At 42.9% G+C, this 24,708-nt stretch overlaps 2 protein-coding genes across 5 annotated transcripts in view; one reads left to right on the forward strand and one right to left on the reverse strand.

The window, feature by feature from the left end:
• DOCK2 (dedicator of cytokinesis 2) overlaps positions 1 to 24,708 on the forward strand; it is a 436,348-nt gene that overhangs the window by 222,795 nt on the left and 188,845 nt on the right. The window lies entirely within an intron of this gene.
• The window catches only part of INSYN2B (inhibitory synaptic factor family member 2B), a 119,463-nt gene that overhangs the window by 8,165 nt on the left and 86,590 nt on the right, over positions 1 to 24,708 (reverse strand). For both annotated transcript variants that reach the window (XM_045395047.3, XM_005558487.5), the window contains exons 2-3: positions 13,225 to 15,494; positions 12,043 to 12,117 (exon numbers count right to left, since the gene is read on the reverse strand). In XM_045395047.3, the coding sequence (XP_045250982.1) occupies positions 12,043 to 12,117; positions 13,225 to 14,570 (1,421 nt within the window). In that variant the 5' untranslated portion in view covers positions 14,571 to 15,494. The remainder of the gene's footprint in view (positions 1 to 12,042; positions 12,118 to 13,224; positions 15,495 to 24,708) is intronic.

The following is a 24,708-nucleotide window of genomic DNA, read 5'->3' on the forward strand; positions in this document are numbered from 1 at the left end:
TTATTCATCCGTTTGACACACTGCAGTTGAATTTGGAAGGGAGGAGAGGGAGTATATTTTGCTTTGGTGGCAGCTACCTTATAAATGGGGAGGGACAGCGCCCTGTCATCTGCTTTGTGTCTTGGGGCTGGGTAGAAAAGAGAAGATGCGTTTCTGTTTCCTACTTAGCTACTTACACCGTGCTCAGCAACCCCTTGCAAAGAGGAATAAGTTGCCAGCTTGGTGAAAATTGAAGTCAATTCTTAGCAGAGGGTTGTTTGCAGATACTGGAAGACTCTCTGCTTTGGGTTTCAGCTCAAGGACCCAAATAGCACACCAGTAACTTTTCTAACCTCACCTCCCTTTCACTGCTTCCACCTACTCTCTGTACCCTCCCATCCTTACTATCTTCCACCATCCGTATTTCACATATGCTCTATATTCCATGCAGAATCATAAGAAGGAAGACAGGTGCAGAGTGCTGAGTTTGCAGAACCCTGGCTTACAGTGGAGGGTAAATAGTAGTTAAGAAATTGTTACAATGCAAGATTCTGGACACGAGCCCTTGAGATAGTCCAGAGCATTCAACGTATGTGAGTTGGTCCTCCTGAGGAGGCATGGGACATAGGACCTGTGGTTCAGGGATGCTCAGTTAATTGCCTGAGGAACCTTAGAGCCCTTCACATCCAAGGAGATGTCTGAACACGGAGCCACACTGCGTTTAGAGAGTGAGCTATGTGTAAATCAGAAATGGTAAGAACTTTCAGGTTTCCCTCTTGAGGGCACCTCACTAATCTAGCTTACAGATCAGTGCTCCAGCCATCATGCTTGCTGAAAAGCAGAAAGCTGTTTTTCTCGGTAATTGGAAGCAGCAAGAGCCCCAAGTCATGACTTGTCTGGAAGAAGAAACAGTGAGTAACAAATAGCAAAAACTAGATAAGCACATGAGCAAACAACAGAGCAAGGTTCTGGATGCAAGATCTTGGCTGGGTAAACTGAAGTTGGGTGAACCAAAAGGAGATAAAAATGGATGTAGAAACAAACAAATAACAGAAGCCTCTTAGTTGTATATACCTTTTGAATTTGCAGAGTATTTTAGATCTGTGTGTTTATTTTACCCTCATCATAGCCCAGGAAGATAGGAAGGTTGTTGCCCATTTAACAGACAAGCAAGTTGGCAAAGGGAAGTCACACTGTAAGTTACAAGCAGAATCTAAACTTGATGTCTTAGTCTGCTTGGGTTGCGATAACAAAATACTACAGACTGGCTGGCTCATACATAACATACATTTTATTACTCACAGTTCTGGAGGCTGGTAAGTTGAAGATCAAAGTGCTGTTAGTTGGGTATCTGGTAAGGGCCCTCTTCCTGGTCTATAGACAGCTGTATTCCCTCGCTGTGTCCTTACGTGGCAGAAAGGAGAGAGGGACCTCTCTGAGTTCTCTTTATAAGGGCACTAATCCCATTCATGAGGACTCTAAGTTCATGACCTCATCACCTTCCAAAGCTTCTACCTCCAAATATCATCACATGGGGCATTAGCAATTAATTTGAATTTGCAGGGTGCACAAACATTCAGTCTATTCACCTGGTTTCCTCACACCTGGTCCTTTGATTTTTCTGTTTAAAGAAGGATCCAATGTTTTAGCCATGGACCTAACTCTTTCCAGCATTTTATTCTAAGGAGAAGAAACAAAAAGAGAGTACCTGGACCACATTCGATTAGGACACATGGTAATTTAAATGGAAAAAAATAATAACTAAGATAAAAAGAATGATGGTCATTTATGGAATGAAATCTATGTGCTAGACACTATGCTACAAGTTTACATTTCTTCTCTCATGAATTCTCAAGTCCCATGGGATAAATAACATTTTTTTTTTTTTTTTTTTTTTGAGACAGAGTCTCGCTCTGTCGCCCAGGCTGGAGTTCAGTGGCCGGATCTCAGCTCACTGAAAGCTCCGCCTCCCGGGTTTATGCCATTCTCCTGCCTCAGCCTCCCGAGTAGCTGGGACTACAGGTGCCCGCCAACTCACCTGGCTAGTTTTTTGTATTTTTTAGTAGAGACGGGGTTTCACCGTGTTAGCCAGGATGGTCTCAATCTCCTGCCCTCGTGATCCACCCGTCTTGGCCTCCCAAAGTGCTGGGATTACAGGCTTGAGCCACCGCACCCGGCCGGGATAAATAATATTACCTTCATTTTATAAATGAGAAAACTGAGGCAAAGAGAGGTTAAATATTCTGCCAAGGGCATGCAAATGTAAGTGACAGAGTCAGAATCTGAACCCTGAGAGTCTAGCCCCAAAGCTTATACAGTAAGATGTACTGGACCAAAAGAACATAGTAATCTGTATCTGTATGAAATCTTGATTGCAAAATGTGTAGGGTGGTGGGAGTGGAGGTGGTGACCAAGGCCTGGTGCTCCTGGATGACCTCATAGTCCCCTGTGGAACCAGACCCAAACTGGGGCTGGGGTGCATGGGGGACTCTTTATGGACCAGCTGACCAGTTCGCCTTGGAATACTCTTTCTCAATTTCAGGGCAGCCTTGATAGGGAGGCTGCATACCCAAAAAAGGTGCTCAGCTTCTAAGGAGGCAGCGTATTGAAGATAATATCTGGGGTCAGCAATCTTGGGTCTCGTGTAGGCTGCTGATATCTCCAGTGAGCCGTTTTGCACCTCCTTCTCAGCAGTGGGTCCTGCTCTTTTATAAAGAGACATGCCGACAAGCCACTGCCTTCAACTACACTCTAAGCAAGTTGGCCGAGAGGCGAATGATTCATGGCATCTCCCTGAAGACAAACCATCTTCCAAATTCCCCTCCACCTCTTCTTCATCTCTTGTTGGAGCATTTCTGTGGTCCCTGTTTCTGCAGAACACAGGTGCACCACTGATTTACTGACCTCCTGCAACGTTCTCTTTTAAAGAATTAGCTGTAAGAATCAATGGATGCAGTGAGGGTAGTTTGGTTCTTGTCCATTTGGATAAATCATGACACTTAGGAAGGCGTCTCTGGGGAAGAATTACAGTCTTGGATCACAGGAACTTTAGTTTGTATGTTTTTCTCGCCCCAGCCTGGAAGGGACATTGTTCCTGAAACTTTCTCCTAATGACCAGTTTGCTCATTTTTTATAGGGTTTAATTTTGAGCTTCACAACTTGCAGCTATTTCAAATTGGCAAGTCTACCCCTTCTCCTAGGGCATCTATCTGCTGTTGAGTCTTCAGAAAATCACAGGTTCTCTTCTTGGCACATATATAAATGGGATCAAGCTGCAGAAATCTCTGCTGATAGCTGTCTCTGAAAGAAATCTGTGTTTTGGGTTCTGTGACTCTGTGCCAGGAAGATCTGCCTGTGAAGCCCTCAGAAGGCGTAGATCATCTCCGAGAAAGTTAACACACTTATTCACTGACGATGCAAGGTCACAAGGAAAGAGGGGAAGGGACAGGAAAGTCTCCTGAAAGTAGGACCTAGTTTTGAGCCCTGGCTCCCTTGGATCTTGGACAGATCACTTAACCTCTCTAAGTCTCAGTTTCCTCATCTGTAAAATGGGAATGTTAATCCTATCCACATTTTAGGATTGTTAGGAGTCTGAAATGAAACGATAGACATATAGTCTTGGGCAAAATGCCTAGTGCAGTGGCTGGCTTAACAAATGGTAATGATTATTACACTTACTTGATGGAGAAATAAAGATCGGATCACTCTGTGGTCACCTGTGGCCTCTGTGCCAGCAGCCACTCATTTGTTATTCCTCTGAAATATTCAACTTGTGTAATTTTATATTTATGGCATGTATCAGCCTCTTTCGCTATTAATGCATTAAAATAGGTTTCATTTTTTATTGCAGATAAATTGCTGATGCTGTAAATCCTACTTCTTTTCCTTTACACTCTAGGGAGAAAAAGAAAGGGATAATGCCATTCAAGAGAATCAGGGAATAGAGACAAATGTCTTGGGAATCAGCCTGTTGGGACTCAGAGAAATTTTACCTTTTACATTTTACATGTGCCCCAAACTTCATGGCTGTTTCCCAAAGAGACAATTGAAGCTGTGTTTGCTATTGGTTGTTTTGGGGATGCTCGAGGGTGTTGCCATGATGTCCACGGCCCAGCGTTTGAAATAGTGTGACTCAGTCCATATTGCAATTTGATGAAAGCTGCAAATGCATCTGTGATTACTAGAAAGAAGAGTTCTGCTGTGTGCCTTTATCATTATTTTTTACTGTGGACTTCATTGCTGGCCAGAGGGAGGACTGTGGCTGGAAGACAAGGCTCTCAAGAGTTCACCTGGCTCCACGCTGGGAGAGAGTCATAAGCAGACAAAAAGAAAATACTAAATAATTTAAGTGAAAAGTTGGCTGCTAAACCCATAGGACTGAGTGCATATTGCATTTCTAGAGAAATGCCTTTTTCTCTGGTTAGGTAATAGCTTTAAGTGGCAGGCAAGGCCAGAGCTCAGTGGCCAAATAGCTTAACCAAGAAGGAAACTCCCGGAAGCACTCTCAGACCATCAACCGCGTGACCTCAGGAGGTTCACTCAGCTCTCTGGAGCCACTCTCTCCTCAGTGATGTGGAGCCCTTGCTTTTCTCTTGCCGGGTGCACAGCTGTGAGGCTTTGGCCTGCATTCCAGGGAGCCTCCTTGTCATACTCTGAATATGAAAACTGTGAAGGGGACGTGCTAGGAACGAGAATGCTGGTTGCTAGATACAAAGGGAGGCTCTTGCAGAGAGTCTCCTTTACAAAATCCATAAGTTCTCTCTTTGGTCCAGAAGAATTTATGAGTGGATGCATCAATAATGATTAAAAGAAAAAAGTGGCCGGGTGTGGTGGCTCAAGCCTGTAATCCCAAGACTTTGGGAAGCCAAGGTGGGTGGACCACTTGGGGTCAGGGGTGCAAGACCAGCCTGACCAACATGATGAAACTCCGTCTCTACTAATAATACAAAAATTAGCTGGGTGTGGTGACGGGCATCTATAATCCCAGCTACTCAGGAGGCTGAGGCAGAAAAATCACGTAAACCTGGGAGGCAGAGATTGCAGTGAGCCGAGATTGTGCCACTGTACTCCAGCCCAGGCAACAGCGAGACTCTGTCTCAAAAACAAAACAAAACAAAAACCAGTGGTTTGTGGAGTTTGAGAAAATGAGTGGGTGGTGGTGGCAGATTCTGCATGGCATTTAGCTTCATGCATGGTCCTTGGTTCCCAAGCATGGGGTGACCATACCCCTGTCCTGAAGTGGGGATGTAGTGGTAATGGTCAGCACTTGGAAACCCACCTTTTACGTGTGTCTGCTGTTCTGCTGTTGACCCTCTAGGACTCACCAGAGGGTAGTTCTTAGCATTTGGTCTCTTGGCCAGAGAGCAGAATTAGGCTTTAATTACTCTCAACTTTTGTTGGAGGAAAAATGTCAGCCTGGATTGCCAATCAGTTTCTGATCTCAGATGAGGCCCGAGGAACTGAGAGAGGTGGGAGAAAGGAAAGGTTACAGCTGAATCCCCTAAGTATTGCATAATGCAAGCCTGGGCCCCAGAGTGGCCTGAGAGGGACTCCTTTTCTCTTCTCATTGGAAACAGGAGGCATCAGAAGATAGCCCGCTCCATGAATAATCCTCTCTCTTCTTTTCCTCGCCCTTGCCTCCATTCTCACCTGTACCCAACATATATAATTAGGTCTATATATGATCATCTAACCCTAAAATCAAAGCCAAGCAGAAAGGTAATTCATCTTTCCAAAGACGTATGAAGAACTAAAGCTACTTTCTGGGCTATTTTACAAGCAAGTATTTTTTATCCATGGGCTGGTTGTCACAAAACTTTCTAGTAAATCAGCTATCTTCTTTTAAGACCCTGATTTTTTACTTAAAAAGATCCTCAAGCTTTATTTGAACCAGCCTTTCCCAGGGAGCTTGCTGCAACTGCAGCTTCCCATCCTCCACCCCACACTCTCTGATTCTGTGGCTTTGGGGCTGAAACCCAGCAACAAGTTTCCACAGACACCCAGAGGTTCTGATGCAGATGGTCCATGACCATACTTTGGAAGCACTGTCTGGGGCCTGCATCTTCAATGCAAACCCTCATGATGCCCTTGGCTGAGTGGAAATCAGTGACGATCGAACATTCCCCTGAGCCCTAATATCCTTCAGATGAGTCTGGCATCTGGAAGGCAGCATGCTATGGAATCTGGCTTGCTGGAAGACAGAACTGTGTGCTGCTGTGGCGGTTGCAATGACTATTTCCAGAATAATTGTGCAAGTGCCTCACCTCTCTCAGCTTCAATTGCCTAATCTGAATGTTGAGCAAGTGCCTGACCCCCTCCTGAGCATCAGTTCCGTCATCTGTAACTTGGGGGCACTTCAATCAATCTCATCGTCGTGAGGATTAAGTGTGAAAACAGAAGGTACTTCAAGTGATCAGTAAATGATGAATCCTCAGTAAGTGGTAGCTCTCTTCTTTCTTTCCCTTAAGTTTCAGCCCCACAGATCTCTTTCGTCAGCTGTTATCATTGTAAAAATCATCAATGAAAGTCAAATAAACTAGCCCCCAATTATGAGGATTTAATCTGAGTGTATCTGAGTGTACTTATTTCCTTTTGTTGAAATTACTACAAATTTAATGGCTTAAAACAACATAGATTTTACTCTTACAGTTCTGGAGGGCAGAAGTCCTCCAGAGCTGTAAATCAGAGCTGTACTCCTTCTGGAGGCTCTAGGAGAGAACACATCCCTTGCTTTCTCCCACTTTTAGGGGCTGCCATGCCTCTTGGCTTGTGACCACAGCACTCTGCCCTTTGCCTCTGGCATCACATCTCCTCTGACTCTGATCCTCTGGCCTCCCTCTTTCTCTGCGGCCCTTGTGATTACACTGGGCCCATCCAGACAACCCACCCTGCTCTCCTCCTTTGAAGTCATTTCATCTGCAAAGTCCCTTTTGCCAAATAAGGTCACATGCAGAGGGTCCGTGAGTTAGGATGTGGACACCTTAGGCATTATTGTGCCTGCAAACCTGGGTTTTGATATTTAGCATTAGATATTTAGCAAGAGAACCTGAAGATCTGATGTTCTGACTCCTTCTGCCAAAGAGATCACTGGGACAGTTCAGACACCAGAGAAAGGAGATATTTTCACCTGGAGTTTTGTGGTTCCCCACAATCAAACTTTGCTTTCCCACCACAGCCAGGACAAAAGTCCCGGGCAATAATGTCATATGGCCTGGAAGAACAAGGGTTTCAATGTTCTATGAAAGTGCAGCAAGCTCTCTGAGTCATCAGAGAAAGGGTCTCTCTTGTTGAAAGTATGTGGCATTCGAGTTATTTTAAAACTGGCAACCCATGGGCTTACATTCAGCTTAAAAAGATCCATTGAGAACCAGCTACATAGAAGCCCTCATTCCTAATGAGAATATTTGTTTAATCCTTCATTTCCCCACCCAAGGGTGGTGGTGTACACTAATATTAACAATGACTTTACTTCTGGACAATCTAAGTAGCTGTCTCAAGTCCACTACTGCTTTTCCTTCCTCTCCTAGTTAATAGAGTCATTTCTTTCCTTAATAAGCACCTACTAAGCACCAAGTATGTATGAAACAATGATCCATGACTTTGAGAGACTAGCCATTTGCTGAAGGAAAGAAACTTATAAACACTCTATTACACTGCAGTAGGATCAGTGACCTAGCAGACAAGGGCTCATGGCATGGGGGTCCTTCTGGGGAAGGATTGGATTGTGAGGTTGTCCATATAGCTGACATTTAAGCTGCAAGACTAAGAAATATCCACACGAAGCAGGGCAGAAAAGACATCCAGGAAAGCAAAGGAACTTATGCAAAGGCACTGAGGAATGACAGAACCACCAGCTGAGCACCTAGTTCCCCATGGCTGGAGAGGAGCCACAGACTACCTGAACCAGGACAAGATTGTTTAGCAGGGGAGTGACATGGTCAGATTCTATTTTTCAGATGCAAGTTAGCAATCTGCATGGAGGATTACTTGAGATAAGGGAAGAGAGACCTGTGTCAAAAAAGTCAATTCGCATTTAAGTGACAAATGACAGCAGCCTTTTTTGAACCTGTGGCAGAGGAATTGGAGTGAAGGGGTTGGATTGAGCAGTTGGAATCAGTAGCTTATTTGGTGTATGAAGAGAAAGTCAAGGGGGACTGTGATATCTTTATGGAGTTGCCTCTTGGTCAATGGTGTTGAACAAAATGAGAAATATGCGAAGAAAATTAATTTTGTGGTGAAATGGGTGTGTTTGGGGATATGACAAATTTGAGTTGCCTTGGGATATGAAGTGGAAATGTCTGTAGGTAGTTGGTTGAAAATTTTAGATATAAAGATAGATTGATATAGATATCAGATAAAAGGTAGCAGAAAGTAGTACCACAGAAATAAAGTCCATGAGTGCAGTTGAAGAAGTGGTGGGAAGAGACTAAGGATAAGAAGAGGAGCAGCCTGTCCAGGTGGACCCTGGATGAACAATACCTCTTCTATTTCTCTCACCTCTCTAGCACCTTTTAAATCCTACATGGCCAATCTGTCTCTTCACCCACTGAAAATGGTAAGCTTGCAACTCTGTCTTTCCAATTCCAGAAGAGCATGCTTGGATGGTAGATGAAAAGTTTTCTGGGAAAGACCTCTTATTATTTTCCTTTAAAACATATTGGAGACATTTTACAACTTAAACCAAGCAGTTTTTTCCTGGGAGTTATGTCTGGAAAAGAAATGCATGATCTCTGTAGTCAAAGACCTCTAAAGAAGCACTGCTGACTATTTTTAGCATGAGTGTAAAGATGAATGCTGGAGATATGGCTGGAAAAGTAGAGAAGGGGGTGAGGGAAGGAGGAGCAAGCGACTTAGAGAGACCTCATGCCCTTGAGAAGGTGAAAAGGAGCCAGTTCTTTAGGGCACCATTTCCCAAACTTCAATCACTCATTCTCTACCTTCATGGTTTTGCAAGATTCCCCATACCATCTACACAATTATTCACTTCACTTTTTTTTCTCTAAATCCATCCACTTTTTGAATTTAAAAACATGTTTTATATCAAACAGGCAATATCACTTTTGGAAATGCAGACCTGCATCAATTACAGAAATATTTAAAAAGGCTAGTTTTAAAAGTTAAAGCCTTCAGTAGAAAAAGTAAAAATGATTGTATTCTAGCTAGATAACTATTGCTTGCTCAGGGCTGTGAACCTGAGACCTGCTCTTTCTTTGCAGAGAAATGTGATAAGCCAGCATTAGGAAGGTTTTAAAGACGTTCTAGTACCAAACTCAGATTTTCCCCTCTGGGTTATTGGAAGGATTGAAATAAATTTGAAAAGATAACAACTTTCGTACTAAGTAATTTAATGTTATTTAATCTTGGATACTATGGTGGCATTCACTCAACCCTTTGGGTAACTTGTGCTAGGATTAATGCTAAGGAGGAGTGAAGGAAGTGATTGGGGCCAAAACAGGCTGGAATCAGCTTGTGGTTTAGAGCCAATTGCCACTCACTTCCTGTGGAGACTATGGTAGTCAAAACAAAAGGTTCCATTCACCTTGATGTACATAATTCCCTGCAAGCTCTTGAGAGCCATGGATAGAATCTCTAGGCACTGGTGTTGGGACTGTGCTCTTGGTGAGATAGGGTGTATCCAAGTGTTCAATGGTAAGAGGAGAGTCAAGGAGGCTCAGGGAGCAGAGAGAATGAGTTTGATAGAACCAGATGACCCCACATGTCTTGATAAGAGCAAGCAGCATAGCCATAGCCTCCAGCTGCTGGAGCCTCTGGGAAATACCACTTAGGAAACCATATGCATGGCTAACTTAGCAGCAACATCTCCAGAGAAGAAGATCCAGTGAGCAATCCATCATGCGCCCATCTGCTTTATGTACAGTGACATGCACTGAGCACATCCATCACCTGGGAGAGAGATTGCGGCTTAACAAGGCCTGGGGATGAGTATTTCACATCACTTATTCATTCGTTTCTAAGATCTGACTTTCCAGAACACAATGCAAGTTTGAAGTCATTTGAATGTTTTCTAAAAAAAAATGACAACTCTCATCTTCCCACTGTTGCAACGATGGGGCTGTTGTTCAGATCTCTTTGCTTTCATCAAATTAATTGCCCATTCCCTACAATGGCTTAGATACAAGGATATAGATTCTGTCTGGGAGAACAGTCTGGCTTTGAATGGTAATGAGGGATATATGCATACAATTGCTTTTCTTCTGGAAAGGAAGGTGTGCATGAAGGTTTGCTAACCCATCCAGGGGTGTAACTTAATTTAGAATGTTTGCTGGAGATGTTTGAAGTAAGTGCTAGAAAAATGCAAACATTCTCAGACGCGTTGGAAGGTCATAGTTTAGCCAAATATTGTCACTTTTAATTCGGCTTTGAATATCAGAATGTCAGAACTAAAAGGGACTCTTGGGACCGTTTAATTAAAGACCCTCATTTTTCAGATGGGGAAAATGATTTGCCCAAGGCCAGGTCATGAAACTCATAGTAGACTTGGAAATCTTGCCCTTTTTACTCATATAGGCCACATAAAAAATCATTTTAAGGTAGTAGAAAATACATTATCTGGCTCCGGAAGAGAAGAGAAACTATCCAAAATTTAAATGGAGGTTAGTTCAAATTGATTCTTCTTGTTTATGATGAATAGTTTTATCCTCTCTAACTGTCTAGACATTTAATAATTTTTGTCCTCCTAATGATTAGAAAATTTGTTCAAATTGAGAGATATAAAAAAAGAAGCAGGAAAAAGAGAGCAATTGATGAAACTTCTACTTAGGCTTTCCAATGCTGCAGGGCTCTTCCAGGACCCTCTTTTTTAAAGGAAGACGTCACATTGAGGTGAAAGGCATTTATCTGTGAGCAGTCCTGCATCTTCTGTTATTTGATTAAAAACAGGTGGCTCCTCTTTATAAGGAGCTGATGGGTTCCATGAAAAGATGCTCAAGGCCCTGTGTAAGTAAGTGCAAGCACCTCCTGCCTTCCAGGCACAAGGTCTCTTACTCAATGAAATCTCAGGATTCTGCCGGAGAGAATGAGAAGTTTTAAAAGAAGACATAGGCAACCCAATTAGGCTCCAGTCTGCTCGGGCCCTGAGCTGCCAGTTTTCAACAAAAAGAGAAATGTAATAGAGAAAGCAAAACTGTTCACTTTGGTCAACAAAATTAGATATCGTCAACGGAAAGTCCTGCTTTTGACCACTTTTCTACTATGCCATGGAAAGTGGTCTTCCAGCTAAGGGGGCATTGATCTTTCCAGTAAAAACAGGTATAAGCCCTTGGATTTGTACAGAGGTTTGCAGTTGCAAAAGACATTCACATATATGATTTCATCTGGTCTTCATGGCAACTCTGAATAGGGATAATCGTTCCCTATGCAGATAAGGAAAGTAACAGGTTAAGTTAGCTGATGTCAGACTTGGGGATTAAAACACAGATCTTTGACTCTAAGTTTACACTGTATATCATGTTTCCATTTTGTCACTTACAAAAATCTACTGCAGCAAACTTACTCTGTGCTAGAAGGAAATGACATACTTAGAAATGAACATAAAGTTCTTATCATGGTTCTCCACTGTGCCAAGTAAGTGCTTGGCATGGCATAGCTGCTGTTGAGGAAGAGGCAGTGTGGTGGAATAATTAAAATCACAGGTTTGAGATTTGAAAAATCTGGATGTGAGTCCTGAGTTTGGCCCTTTCTGCTCTCAGAAAATGCTCTATGTGAGCGAGACCGAATGCCTTAACTTCCCTGAGGGTGGAATGAGATGCAAATGTGTGTGCCAAGCTTACCATGATGCCTGCACTTAGTGTTTGATGAGTGTAGGGATGATTACATCAAAAGGGTATGCTCATAGACTTTGCTGTAAGGAAACAAAGCAATCCCTGCCTTGGAACCAGATGTTAACATTTCATAGTTAAATACCTTGGTTTTTTTGGTCTCAGATATTCAGAGGCCTCCTGTTTTTGCCTCTCTTGACTTTCTGCATGTAAAAGTTTGCTAGAGTGTTCAGTGAACCCTATGGCTTTATAGTCTACAGAGCAGACCTCGCTTGTGGCCAGGTACCTGTATATGATGCACGCCGTGTTCTGGCAGGTACTGCAATTGTTGAGATCTTGGCCAGTTCGATAAAAGTTGCGCCTGCAAGACAGAGCATTTGCTGGATAAATCTATGGGCAAAAGTCACATGGGCCACAAACATTCAACCTACTGGTCCCTTAGTCCCTATAGCACAGCATTCATGGTGCTCTTAAGTTGCATGGCCATTACAAATAAGGAAACAAGAAAGTCATGGCAATAGGAGCTCACATTTCTAGAAGGCTTCATACATGTTTAAAGACTTCCCAAGCTGAGAGTTTTTTCATGCTGACAACAATCCTGTGAGATGAGGGATTCTGCAGGTGAATGGAAGGGAGGTTATTAAAACTCCTGACCTCTTAGTTCAGTACGTTTCACTCTGCATATCACAGTGTTTCTCTCCTATATGGCAGTGCTGATTCTGATTCATACAGCAAACGCCAGTTAATGACTTCTCTCTCCTACCCTTTTTGATGAGCTTTAACCATTGCTTCTTCTCTGTCTTTAGAGAGCACTTTCTGGAAGGACGAGCATTTCACATCTAAACAAATAACTGCATTTTCCTCCTATACTGGTGCTGAGTCATCCAGGACAGCATTTTGTGACTTTTTTCTCTTGGCAGAAAATGAATTGTGCAAAATGAACTGTGATCTCATTTCAGTTCCAATTAGTTGGTCATTGATGGACCAGCCCAAGTCATAAAAGTAGTCAGTACAGGGGAAGGTCAATAGTAAGCTGAGTGGCCACCTCAAGTCCTTTGTCACAATGACACGAAGAACGGAAATACTGTACAAATGCAGTAACTTGCTAAGAGGAGGGGGATGGGGAAGTGCCTTCCTGCTATCGTTTTCCCCCATCATATATCAACGGAACCCTCATCTTCATAAAAATCATTTTTGATCCTACTGCTTCATTGCTGCCTTTTCCCATTCTGTTAACACCTGAAAACGAAAACAAACAGCAGTAGAAATCCACAAAAATCCACCAAAGCCTAGAACTAAATGAAATTCCATTAGAGAAAAGGGAGGTCTGTGGTTATGATTTGGAGAAACAACAGTACTTCAAACATTTTGGAGACATTTTTACTAAAAGAAACCAAAGCTGTCTCTGCCCGTGTGTTAGCAAATGACTTCACCCAGTCATTTTTAATATGAAAAAAAATCTCCTTACCCTTCAGTGAGAGCTCGAGCTTTCTCCAAGTCTTGAATTACATTCAAAAGGACTTTAATTTTCTCTTGGTTCGAGTGCAGAGATTCTTCCACGGATTGCAGTCGGCCTTGGAGGTCGCAGAGTTCACCCCGTGCCAGGTGAATTTGATTAATGTCACTAATCTCCCTGTTGCTCTGAAGTTTGGTCTCACTCTTTGGAAGAGAGGATGGGAGGTGATCACTTCCTGGACAATTTGGAAACTCCAGGGTGTCTGACTCAGTGGGGTTGTTTGCCGTCTGCCCCTGACACCCAGGGGCAGATTTCGATGCACTGTTAATTTTGAGTGACACCAGATTCTGGTGATTGTTACTTGATGAAGGACAGTCTGAGGCTCTTCCTGGGTAGGCTGGCTGCCTGTGGGAGCCTGATGAGGGGGAACTGTGAGTCCGTGGAGGTGAAGGAACACACGTTTCCTTTGACTGAGATGACAGTGGGCCAAAGTCTTTGTCATCCGAGTTGTCTTTGGGCAAAAGCAATTCAGGTTTAAGTTTCTCTGTGCCTGGTGTGTGGCTGGCAACGCTGGTGGCATTTAAGCAGGAGGTGGATTTTTCTGAATCTGGTAGAGTCATCCTTCTCCCATCACCTGGACATGTGTCACCCAAAGGGTGTATGGAGTTACTTACTTCAGCTGGCCTGTCTGGGCTGAGAGCAGACTCTCTAGCTTCCCAGGAAGGACTGTGATAAATATCATCTGGAACCTGAATGGCAGCTGTGGCTTTCTCTAAGGACCTCCAAGTTCCTGCTTCCAAGCATATGCTAACAGGACCATTGCTTTGCACCTTGGGGACCCTCGGGAGGAATGTGTGGGACACCTTGACCCTTCGAGGCCCATCCTCAAGATGCTGAGCCAACCTTAAGTAGGCAAGGTCAGAAGACACAATGTCCTGTTCAGAGAGGTTGCCGTTGACCTGGATGGCACTTTGGGATGCTGTTGGCATTTCCACCAGGGACTTGCTGGCTGTGAGTTTCTTCCTTTTGAAAACTGGGAAATGCTTCCTGAGACTGGGGGAAGTTTGGATCGCAACGTTGCGAAAGCCCCCTGCCTTCTGGGACCTGGGGAAGGAGAGCGAGTAGGTGGGGGGATGATGGTGCCTGGTTGCTTGAGTTTTCCCCATCACAGCCAGGTCTTCTGGAGTTCGGACATCAACCTCAGCTAGGCCAGCTGGATTCTTAGTGGTCCCATCTTCCTTGAATCTCACCTGCTGGGATTTGCTCCTGCGGTGGTGAGGTTGTTTCACAAACTCTACTGATTCTAGACTGTTACGCTTTAGAAGCACAGGTCTCACTTTCATATTTTGCTGGGCCATTGAGCCTCAGTGGGAAGGATCAGGACCATACACTTCTCCTAGGCACATCTCCCCTTAGGTCTTTGGAGCAGTATCTAATGATGGTATTTCAAACATAGAGAACTGCTGGCCAGGATGGAGTTGTCCTCTCCTCTTAGTATGGGAAATCCTGTTGGCCATTCCCAACCTCTAGAGTCTACGTAGGAACTAGCTGTAATGCTTTCCCTGCAGTTAAAATATTAATTCATTGTAGTATAATTGCTCCTTGAAAAAACAAATGAGTTAGGCTAACTATTAAACATCTGATCTACCAAGAGAGCTGGTAGGCTGTTTATCAAGGGAGGCTGGCATGCAGTTCTGATCTTGGAAGAAGCTGGTTGTCTTGAACAAAAAGACAACAAAAGTACCATTTAGGGGGTAGTGCCAGACTCCCAGTGAGTGAATTCCAAAAGAAACCTGCTACATCTAGAACATACGGCTTTTTCTCCCCCCGCCCCCAGAGCATTAATGTCCAGTGTGAAACTGCAGGAAACTTAAACGCATCTTCTTTTCATAGCAGGTAAATAGGTGGAGAAATAAATGACCTGGGGGTTTGCTACTTTGATGATACATGATGAGCCCAAGGGAACACTCCCATTTATGTCAATCACAAATTCCTCCTTTGGGGCCATTGTTTTCTTTCATGTTGTCTCTCTTTTCTTCAGTAAGGGAAACTTATCTTCCTAAATAGCCTCACAAAACCCAGTGGGGTATGACCAGGACAGGATTGAGGAATCATAGGGGATTCAGTGGGCAGAGTCCCTGTTGTGGTGTCTTGGCTGAAGTTCACATGTGGGCACGGTGAGCTATGTCTGCAGCCTCCAGGATGATGTATGTTTGCTTGGCCTCAGGGGCTGAGGTCTGAGACCAGCTGGGGTCTGAGATCTGCAAGCAGGCGAGGAGCACCTGAAAGGAAAGAGACAATAGTTGCCACTGAGAACGCAGTTTCTGTGGACCTGGATTTCTCTTCCAATTCTAATTTCCTAGCTGAGTATTTTGAGTGGAGGGTCTAGGAGTAAGTTAACCATGTGACCTTTCTCTCGGTTCTCTTTGTGAGCCAGGCACTTTGTGGGTGCAGGGCCTTGGAACAAAATGCCTGTCTGCCTGGACCCTTTTCTCTCTACACTTCCGCACATCACCCAGACAACTCCTATTCATCAGTTGGGAGTCCCAGCAATTTCTCAGGGAGCCTTTACAATGACTCCCCCTTACTCACACACCCAGTGCCAAGACCACATCAAGACCCATTGTACATCCTCGTCACATTTTTCACAATACAAATTGTAGCTGTTATTCAATAAGCATTTGTGTATGTATTTATTTAGTGTGCATCTCCTCCACTACCCTGTAGGCTCCAGGAGGGCAAAGACTGGAACCATCTCATTCACTGCTTAAGCATTCCCAGCCCTCTTTCTGGCTCACTATAGGTGCTTAAGGAGAATTTGTTGAAAAAGTGGATGGTTGGATGAAGGGCAGGTCCTTCTGAGGTAAAAGAGAGCCTGGGCATGAAGAGGAGTGAAGGTCCTAGAGTATCCTGCTAGGGAAATGGGATCTGTGGACTTGTTCTGCTATGACTGCAACATTTATTTAAGAACAAAATTCTCCCCTGATGTCTTCATTTCTTATTGCTTTCCAGGAGATAAATGTGCATGAACTTCTCTGAGGAACAGCTACCTCATAATAATAATAGCCACCATTTATTGAATACCTACTTTTACCATGCTGAGGACTTTGCTTGCATTAATTAAAACAACTTATATTTACTCAGTACTAACTAATGTGACAGATGCTGTTCTAAGCACTTTCCAAGCCATAACTCATTCGTTAATCACAAATGACTCTATAAGGGTAGATAATATTTTTGTCCCCATTTACAGTTGAATAAACTGAGGCCCAGAAAGGTTAAGTAACTTGCCTAAACATATCCTACTCCCTTTCCAATATTGCATTATCTCATTTAATCCTTACAAAAAATCCATGAGGTGCCATTATCCCCCTTAGACTTATGGGGAAATTGAAGCTTAGAGAGGGTAAGTACTCAGTAGAGGAGCTAGAATTTGAACCTAGATGTCTGTCATTCCAAAGTCCACATTCTTAATCATGAAGTTATGACTCTGCCCTTTTGGGATCTGCATGATATGTTGACAGTTGCTAAGAACAAGGGTAAAAGACCCTTGCAGATCTGCAGAGATGCAGGGAACTGTCCCCTGGCCTTGCCATGGCAAAGCAAACCAGAGGATTTGCTGCAAGTCAGAGGGATTACAATGGCACTGAAATGAGGAGAGTTCTAAGCCTGTCCGGATTGACCGAGGGATTTTAAAAGAAAATAAAAGTAATAAAATAGCCCACAAGTATTTGGCTGGCTCTGAGAAAGTAGTCTGTCTTAGAACCCAGCTGTATTGGTCTGGTCCCATGCTACTAATAAAGACATACCCGAGACTGGGTAATTTATAAAGAAAAAGAGGTTTAATGGACTCCCAGTTCCACATGGCTGGGGAGGCCTCGCAATCATGGTGGAAGGCAAAGGAGGAGCAAAGTCATGTCTTACATGGTGGTGGCAGGCAAGAGAGAGGGCATGTGCAGGGAAACTCCCCTTTATAAAACCATCATATCTTGTGAGACTTATTCACTATCATGAGAAAGACCCACCCTCATGATTCAATTACCTCCCACCAGGTCCCTCCTACTACACGTGGGAATTATGGTAGCTACAATTAGAGATTTGGGTGGGGACACAGCCAAACCATATTGCCAGCCAGCCTTATCATACAGATAAAAACCTTGGCTCCATAAACGGAGACTATTACTAACATTTTCCATCACACCATTTGGGGTGCTCATTGTGAGTGCAGCCTAAACTTTGTCTATCAGACTTCTGCTTTCCCCAAGAATTGCTAGATATGTTCATAGGAACTTTGGCTTTTCCTGATCCTAGATGCCTTGAGAGGGTCCAACTAACCCAGCAGTGCTGGGAGAGTGTGTGGCACATCCTGGAAGATATTTGGATTCATCTAAAATGCTAATGAGTTGTCAACTTGTCATCAACCTTTTCTACTAACTACTGCTAACATTCTGAGTGTACCTTAGAACCTGATTCAAACCCTGCCCCTTACTGGCTGAAGGACTTGGTGTGTTTTTCGTCTGTAAAGTGGGGATGACATAGTGTAGACACGGACTCATGAGTCTGATGTGAAGTCAGTGAGACAACGTATGCAAAACTCTCAGCCCAGAGCCTGGCACACATTAGGCAATTGGTGTGTGTTTTCTACCATTGCTGTTATCAGTATTGCAATCACCTGCAGCCAGGGCTTCTTGCTGTGAATGCCAGAATGTGTGTGGATATGCTATATCTAGGGAGAGGGACGATAACTTTCAGCAAAGCTCATGGAGCTCTGTGAGCCCCAGTGGTGGATGAACCACTATCTGTAGCTTTTCCAGAGCAGGTAGAGCCATCGTGGGACAGAACAAGCAGAGTTTCATGAGCAGGTTGTTCCTCATTTGCCTTGCCTGTTTGAAGAGCAGGGTTGGCTTCTAAGAGTGGCATTGTCACCTACCTCTCTGAGGAGATGAACCTACTGATCCCAAGTTGCTTTACACAAAAATTCCAAACAACGGAACTTTTAAAATTGGTCCTATGTTTCAATGACTTTGTATAGGACTTTTAGGTCTGGGAGAATCCAGTAGACAATTTCCTCAGTCCATGACTAAATCCTTTCTGCATCTTCCTCCTCAAATAATAATTAAGCCTGCCTGGATGCCTGTGACGATGGGGAGCTCAGTACCCAATTCCCTAGTCCATAATAGTTATTTTCATTAATAATAGCAAATATGTATTAAAAACTCACTGTTAAATGCTATGTTAGCACCTGGCATTTAATCCTCAAAATGACCTGTATATTATCCCCATTTTGCAGAGTACGCAGTTGAAGTTTGTGAGATGATCACATGCTTGAAAACACACAGTTCATACTCGTCATCTTTGTACTGCAGAGCCTAGATATTTATATGTGTACTTTTGTGGGTTCCTTGACTAATTATTTTTTGCCTTCTTAACTGTTTATTAGCACTTCATTCTGGGAGTGATAACTCACACAGGCTACGATTGTCTGAGGCTGGTTTTCATAAGAGCTAATGCCTAGTGCATTGATTATGTGCCAGGCATTGTGATTGGTATGTTTCATTTACTCTCTTCCTTAATCCTATGACACTCTTAGAGGCAGGTGCGATCAGTTCCCTATTTTATAAATGAGGAAACTGAGGCACAGAAGATGAACATATTTGTACCAACTTGTTCACACTGATAAGTGATGGAGCTGTCATTTGGACCCGCAGACTGACCCTGAAGAATAGACTTCTCACCGTTGGGCCTTCTTGCCTTCTTCAGGACTGGAAAGATTAATATTTTTGTGCAAGGCTAGCAAGCATGTTTCAAACTCCCTCCACATTTTCATTCTGAAAGTCAGTCATTATTCTGGTGTTAGCCCTGCCTTTTCTTCAGGAAGTTTATGTATCCTTTAGATGTTTTCTTTTAATCTTTAAAAGCAGTTGGTTTTCTGCTTATAAACATATTATTTGTTCATTGTAAAAATTCAAATAATACAAATAAACAACAAAAGGAAGAAAAAAATCACCTGAAATCTTACCACCCAGAAAGAGTCACAATACACCAACAATTTGGTGACATTCATTCTAGCCATCTCCCTGTGCAATGCTTGCACAGAAATTGCATACACAGAGAAGCTTATGGACAGAAAGCCTTTTGTTCACTGAACAACCTGGAGAAAGTTACACATTATGGCATACAGGTCACACTGTCCTTTTAAGTAGGCTAACATGAATTTGTCTAGTTATACAGTTATCTATTTAAATAGTATTTTTATGGACATTTAGGTTGTTTATAAATATTTGGTATTATTTAAAAGTCTATAAATAACATTTTTTGTATGTAAATCTTGGAGCACTTGTCTAATTATCTCCTTGGAATAAATGCCTGAAGAAGAATTACTGGGTTAAAGTAGCTGTGCATTTTACATTTTGTTGATACTACCATGTTACCACTCATCCTTCTATAAAGTTCTAATGTGCAACGCTGCCATTACTGCGTGAGAAGACCTTTCACCAGAACCTCTTTGTTACTGTGCTTGGTCAATTTATGATAATTGTTTTTGTCATTGCCAGTACAGTACAAAAGAAATTGTATCTCATTATTCTCGATAGGGAATTTATATAAGAGTGGACTTTTTTCATATATTGGTTTTACACAATGTTTGATACAAATAAAGGCTGAAAAGTTGAAAATGAAAATTTGAATAGCCAAGCAAATGTGGAAACTCGTGTTTTAGACAGAACCTAGGAAGTTTAGGAAATACAAAATTTTCTGTTGACAAAAATATTTTGTGTCCCAACTCTTCTGCCCTTGATGTCCACCTTGACCCTTGTACAGACACATCTTGGGGAATACACCTGGCTAAAATCACCCTCTGGAGGCCTTTAAGTTTTATGGGCTCCCAGTTGTCCATTAATTCACATTTTCCTAGGCATTGGAGGTTAGGGCTAAATTAATATCCTGGCTAGGATCCAGAATCGTTCCCTAGAGGTGGTCACAGCTGCCCCACGGCTGGAGCTATTGTTGATCTTTGCAACACTTTATTCTGTCCTCCCTTGATTATTGACTTTAGTGAACATGAACCAACGGTTTATGTTGCATCTATGCCTTTAGCCCACATCAAATGGTCCTCATGGAATCAGTGTCCATTCAGTAGATACAGAAACATTGGACAATATCTCTGTAGGTTGCCCACTGTGGGCTTTCACTGGAATTCCTGCCCAGTCCTCTTTTCTCAGTGTATTTAGGCCATACAGTGAGGGGTTAAGTACATAGGATTTCGCTTATTATCTACCTAGATGAGACTCTTCCACTTTCTGACTATTGACCTGGAACAAGTGAATTGATCTTTGTAAAACCACCTAGACTGATTGTGAGAATTAAATGAAATAGTTATATTAAATGGTCAGGATAGTCAGTGTTCACTCTTCAGATAGAACCCAGCTGGTAACCATGAGATACTTGTGAATTGGTCTTGGGCCCTCCTCTTTCCCTTGGGATAGTAAACTGTAGGTGCATTCATGGGAAGGAATGTACAAAGATGGCATTCCCTTCTATGAGGAATGTACAAGGAGTCCTATCTCCCTGCCGTCTCTGTACTTTGTGTACTTTAGCATTGTGCTTGTCTCTCTATATTGTGATGATCTGCTGACTTCTAGCCTCTTCAACTAGACTATAAGCTCCTTGAGAGACAGGTGGTGATGGTCTACTCCGAGTCCTTATCCTCTGCTTGACATAGAGAGGGTCGGTCTTACATAAATTCTTGTAAAACAAATGAATATAATCCTGTATTATCTAATTTGCCTTAGCTTCTATGACATGGAATAGTTGGATAGTCGCATAGAATAAATATTTGCATAACTAAGAGTGAAGGAATTAATTCACTTCCAACATTTTTTTTTTCTTTCAAAGGTTTATTATCAGTAGGTCTCATGTCTGTTCTCTAGTCTACTATGCTTTCTCTCTTTATGACAGATTTAATTTGGTTGGACTTTATTGAGATTCTGCTGTGAGGTGGGCACTGTAATAAATACTGTGGAGATTCCAAGGAGGAATAAGACCTGACCCCTATTGTAGCTCTAAGAAAGGACCTTGCAATGCCAACCTCATATGGAATCTGTTCCTGAGAATTGCTACACAATGTCGTACAGGGTAGGGGAGGACTTAGAGGAAGGCATTTGATTCATTTCATGCATCCAAATTCTACCTTACTTATGAGGGTGCTTTACATGTTAACTGGGGTTCAGACTGTCCTTCATGCCAGGAGTCAGCAAGTTTTTTCTTTAAAGGGCCAGATAGTAAATATTTCCATCTTTGCTGACCACACAGTTTCTGTTGCAACCATTCAGCTCTGCCATTGTGGCAAGAAATAAGTCATAGACAATATGTAAACAAATGGCTCTGGTTGTGTTCCAATAAAACTTCATTTATAAAATATGCAACTGAATGGATTTGACCTGGGAGCCATAGTTCGACAACCTCCGCTTTAGGCACTGGGAAGTCATTGGTGGTTTTTGAGCAGGAGGCTCTTGATTAGGTTGTTTTTCAGAGGAGGCTTTGTTTGCTGACACATTGCCATCTCCCTTCTCTGAACTTAGTAATAATAACCTTTACTATTTATACCACACTTTACAACTTACAAAGCATTTTCAAATCCCATGTAATCCCCACTAGGGAGGCTGGGAAGCATTATCCCTGTTTTAAAGAAGAGGAATTCAATCCAGAAGGATTCAATGATTTGTCCTAAGTCACAGAGGTAGACTGGAACCCTGTTTTCCTGCTACCAGCCTCAGGGCTCTGGTGGAGACCCCGACTTTCCCTCCCTTTAGCTGGCCAGACATCTAACTACTTTATGTGTTAGTCCAGTTTCCTCAGCTGCAGGGTGCATTTCTAAGGTATAGGGATATGTCTTCCACTCTTTTTCTATCCTCCAAAGTTCTAAGCACAGTGGTGAGTCTTTAAGGAGCCATTTACTATTGATCATTCACCTCTGGGCCTTGTGGTTCAAAGTTTGCTTTCCTTCCATTTGTATTCAGTTAATTGCTCGGTCAAATCTGTTGGTAAGGGTTACTCCATACTCATCTGAAATCAAAGGGTTAATGCTTGTGGTCCAAGTCTTCATTTATCTTTCCAATTTGAAATTTGGAATAGATAATTTTCCAAATTATCTATTCCAAAAATATACCCCTTTCCGGCAGCTTTCTCAATAAGGAAAAGGGTATATTTTGGGGGTCTGCCTAAATCTACATTTTGTTGTAAGTGGTCAAAGAAACAAAGGGAATTGACTTTCTTTTTAGCACCTGGGATTACTAAGCATGGGTGAACTTGAGGAAAGAATTAGGCACCAAAAAGTGAGGTTAAAATCCAGACTTATATATTTGGGACCCTGAAAGATGTTGGATACGTACTGATCATGAAATCTTGTTCTCACTTTCCTATATACCATGTTTGACCTTTTTGCACAAATTCTGGTATTCATACCCAGGTCTCCGTCATCTCTCACCTGTATCACTGCAAGTGTCCCCCTCTCTTGTCCTCTTTCCCATCTGTCCTCCACACGGCAGCCAGAGTAATCTTGATAATATTTAATGAGATCACATCAGGCCCCTCTTTGAAACCCTGCAAAGGTGTCCCACTACATTTAAATTAAAAGCCAAACTAGTTCCATAACTTTCAGGGCCACAACCTTGAACAGAGGCCACAACCCTATGTCATCTGGCCCCTGCCTACCTTCCTGGTCCCATCTCATCTCATGCCACTTTCCCCCTTTTCTGTGACCTGGTCTGTGACCCTGAACATGCCAGATTCATTCTCATCATCTGGATTTGAAATCTGCTATTCTTTTGTTAGGACTCCTCTTTCCCCAGATCCTTCCAAGGCTGTCATCTCCAGGAGACACTCCCTGATCCCCTCTCCCCTTCCATGTCCCTCTATGCAGCAAAACCCTGTCCTATTAGCTTATTTGTTTATTCTCTGTCTCTGCCCCCATTTATTGAAGAACTTTAGTATTTGTTGAATGAATGAATAAAGAGTAAATTCTTATAGTTAGAGGCTTCAAGGAATCAAGGAATCATACAACCTTAGAAATAGAACAGAGAAGTTTAAAACTTTAGACCTTGGGGAGAATCTTATTTAATGATTTTCAAAATTCCTTTAGCAGTAAACTCAGCTTTCCAAATCCAAACTTAAGCACAATTCCAATATCTAAAACAGAATAAAAGTGGAGTTGTTCTAGAAAATGTGGGGGATTCAATCCTGGGACTCAAAGCAAACCTAAAAACCAAAGACAACCCCCCTCATTCTAGAGATGGGGAAACTGAGACTCTGAGCAGCTGTCTTCTGCCTGCAAATGCTTCAAGAAGAACAAAGTCACTGGTGTGCATCCCATACCCCAGCACAGCTTCTAGCATGGAGCAGGAGCTGGGACAGCATTGGTGGAACTGCACGAGTGACACACTGAGTTGAAGGCAGAAGTGGAACTGACGTCAGTGCAGGGTCTCCTGTTCTCCAGTATGCCAGGGAGAAAGGTTGAGGGCCATGGCCCATATCTGGTTCCAGCTCAGGTGCCTCATTTGGAACCAGACCTAGTGGAGAAGACAGGCTTTCTGATCCCAGGGTCCTCTCCAATGGATGGGCAAGCCACTAATGCTATTTTTTTCTACCACTCTAGCCCTCTAATTGCATTTGTCACCCAGGGAGATATGACTACTATCTACCTCTACCTCCTCTTCATTTTTATCCTTTCTTTTGCCTTCTCTTCCTTTTTTTAAAAAAATAATAAAATGTTTCAGGTATGCAAGACAGCACAGAGGACAGTAGAGTGAACATAACAAGCATGACCAGCCTAAGACATGAAAGGTTACAAATCTAGCCGGATTATCCTGCGGATTTCCTCTCTCCTTTCTCTTTTTATTGTATTTCCCTCTGTCTTCCCCCCTTCTTTTCCCCCTCTTCCCTTCTGTTCTCCGGCATGGCTCCCCATTTCATTTCTCCCCTCTCCTCCCTGCTCTTTGTCTCACCACCTTACTTGCCCTCCTCTTTCCACACCCTACCCTTCCTCTTCTTTCTCCATTTCTTTTGTTCCTCTCTGGCTCCTTCTCTTGCCTTCTCCTTCTCTCTTGCATCTTTATAAATGTTTTAGGATCAGTGATTCATTCCTTTGGCTCATTCAGGGTGAGGAATCCGCATCTCCTGAATTTCCTCTCCTGTGAGCCTCAGGGCACCTGCCCTGCAGGGATAATTCTGTGGTGCATGCATCCCTCTAGCCAGAAGCATTGGCTGCTGCCCGCTGAATCTGAAAGGTCACCTCCAGCTTGCTTTCTCCAGGGGAAAACCTTTACTACCACCAGATGCAACTGCTGGCCAATTCATCCAGCTTCTCATAGATGAAAGAGCATTGGCTTAATATTATCTCTATATTTCTCAGCATTTTGATTTCTTTCCAGAGATTTTTCTGATATTTCTCAATACATTTCTTTTTCACTACATCACTGGGGACATTTTCTTACCTTTTTT

This window comes from Macaca fascicularis, chromosome 6 (assembly GCF_037993035.2).
Source record: "Macaca fascicularis isolate 582-1 chromosome 6, T2T-MFA8v1.1".
Lineage (NCBI taxonomy): Eukaryota > Metazoa > Chordata > Mammalia > Primates > Cercopithecidae > Macaca > Macaca fascicularis.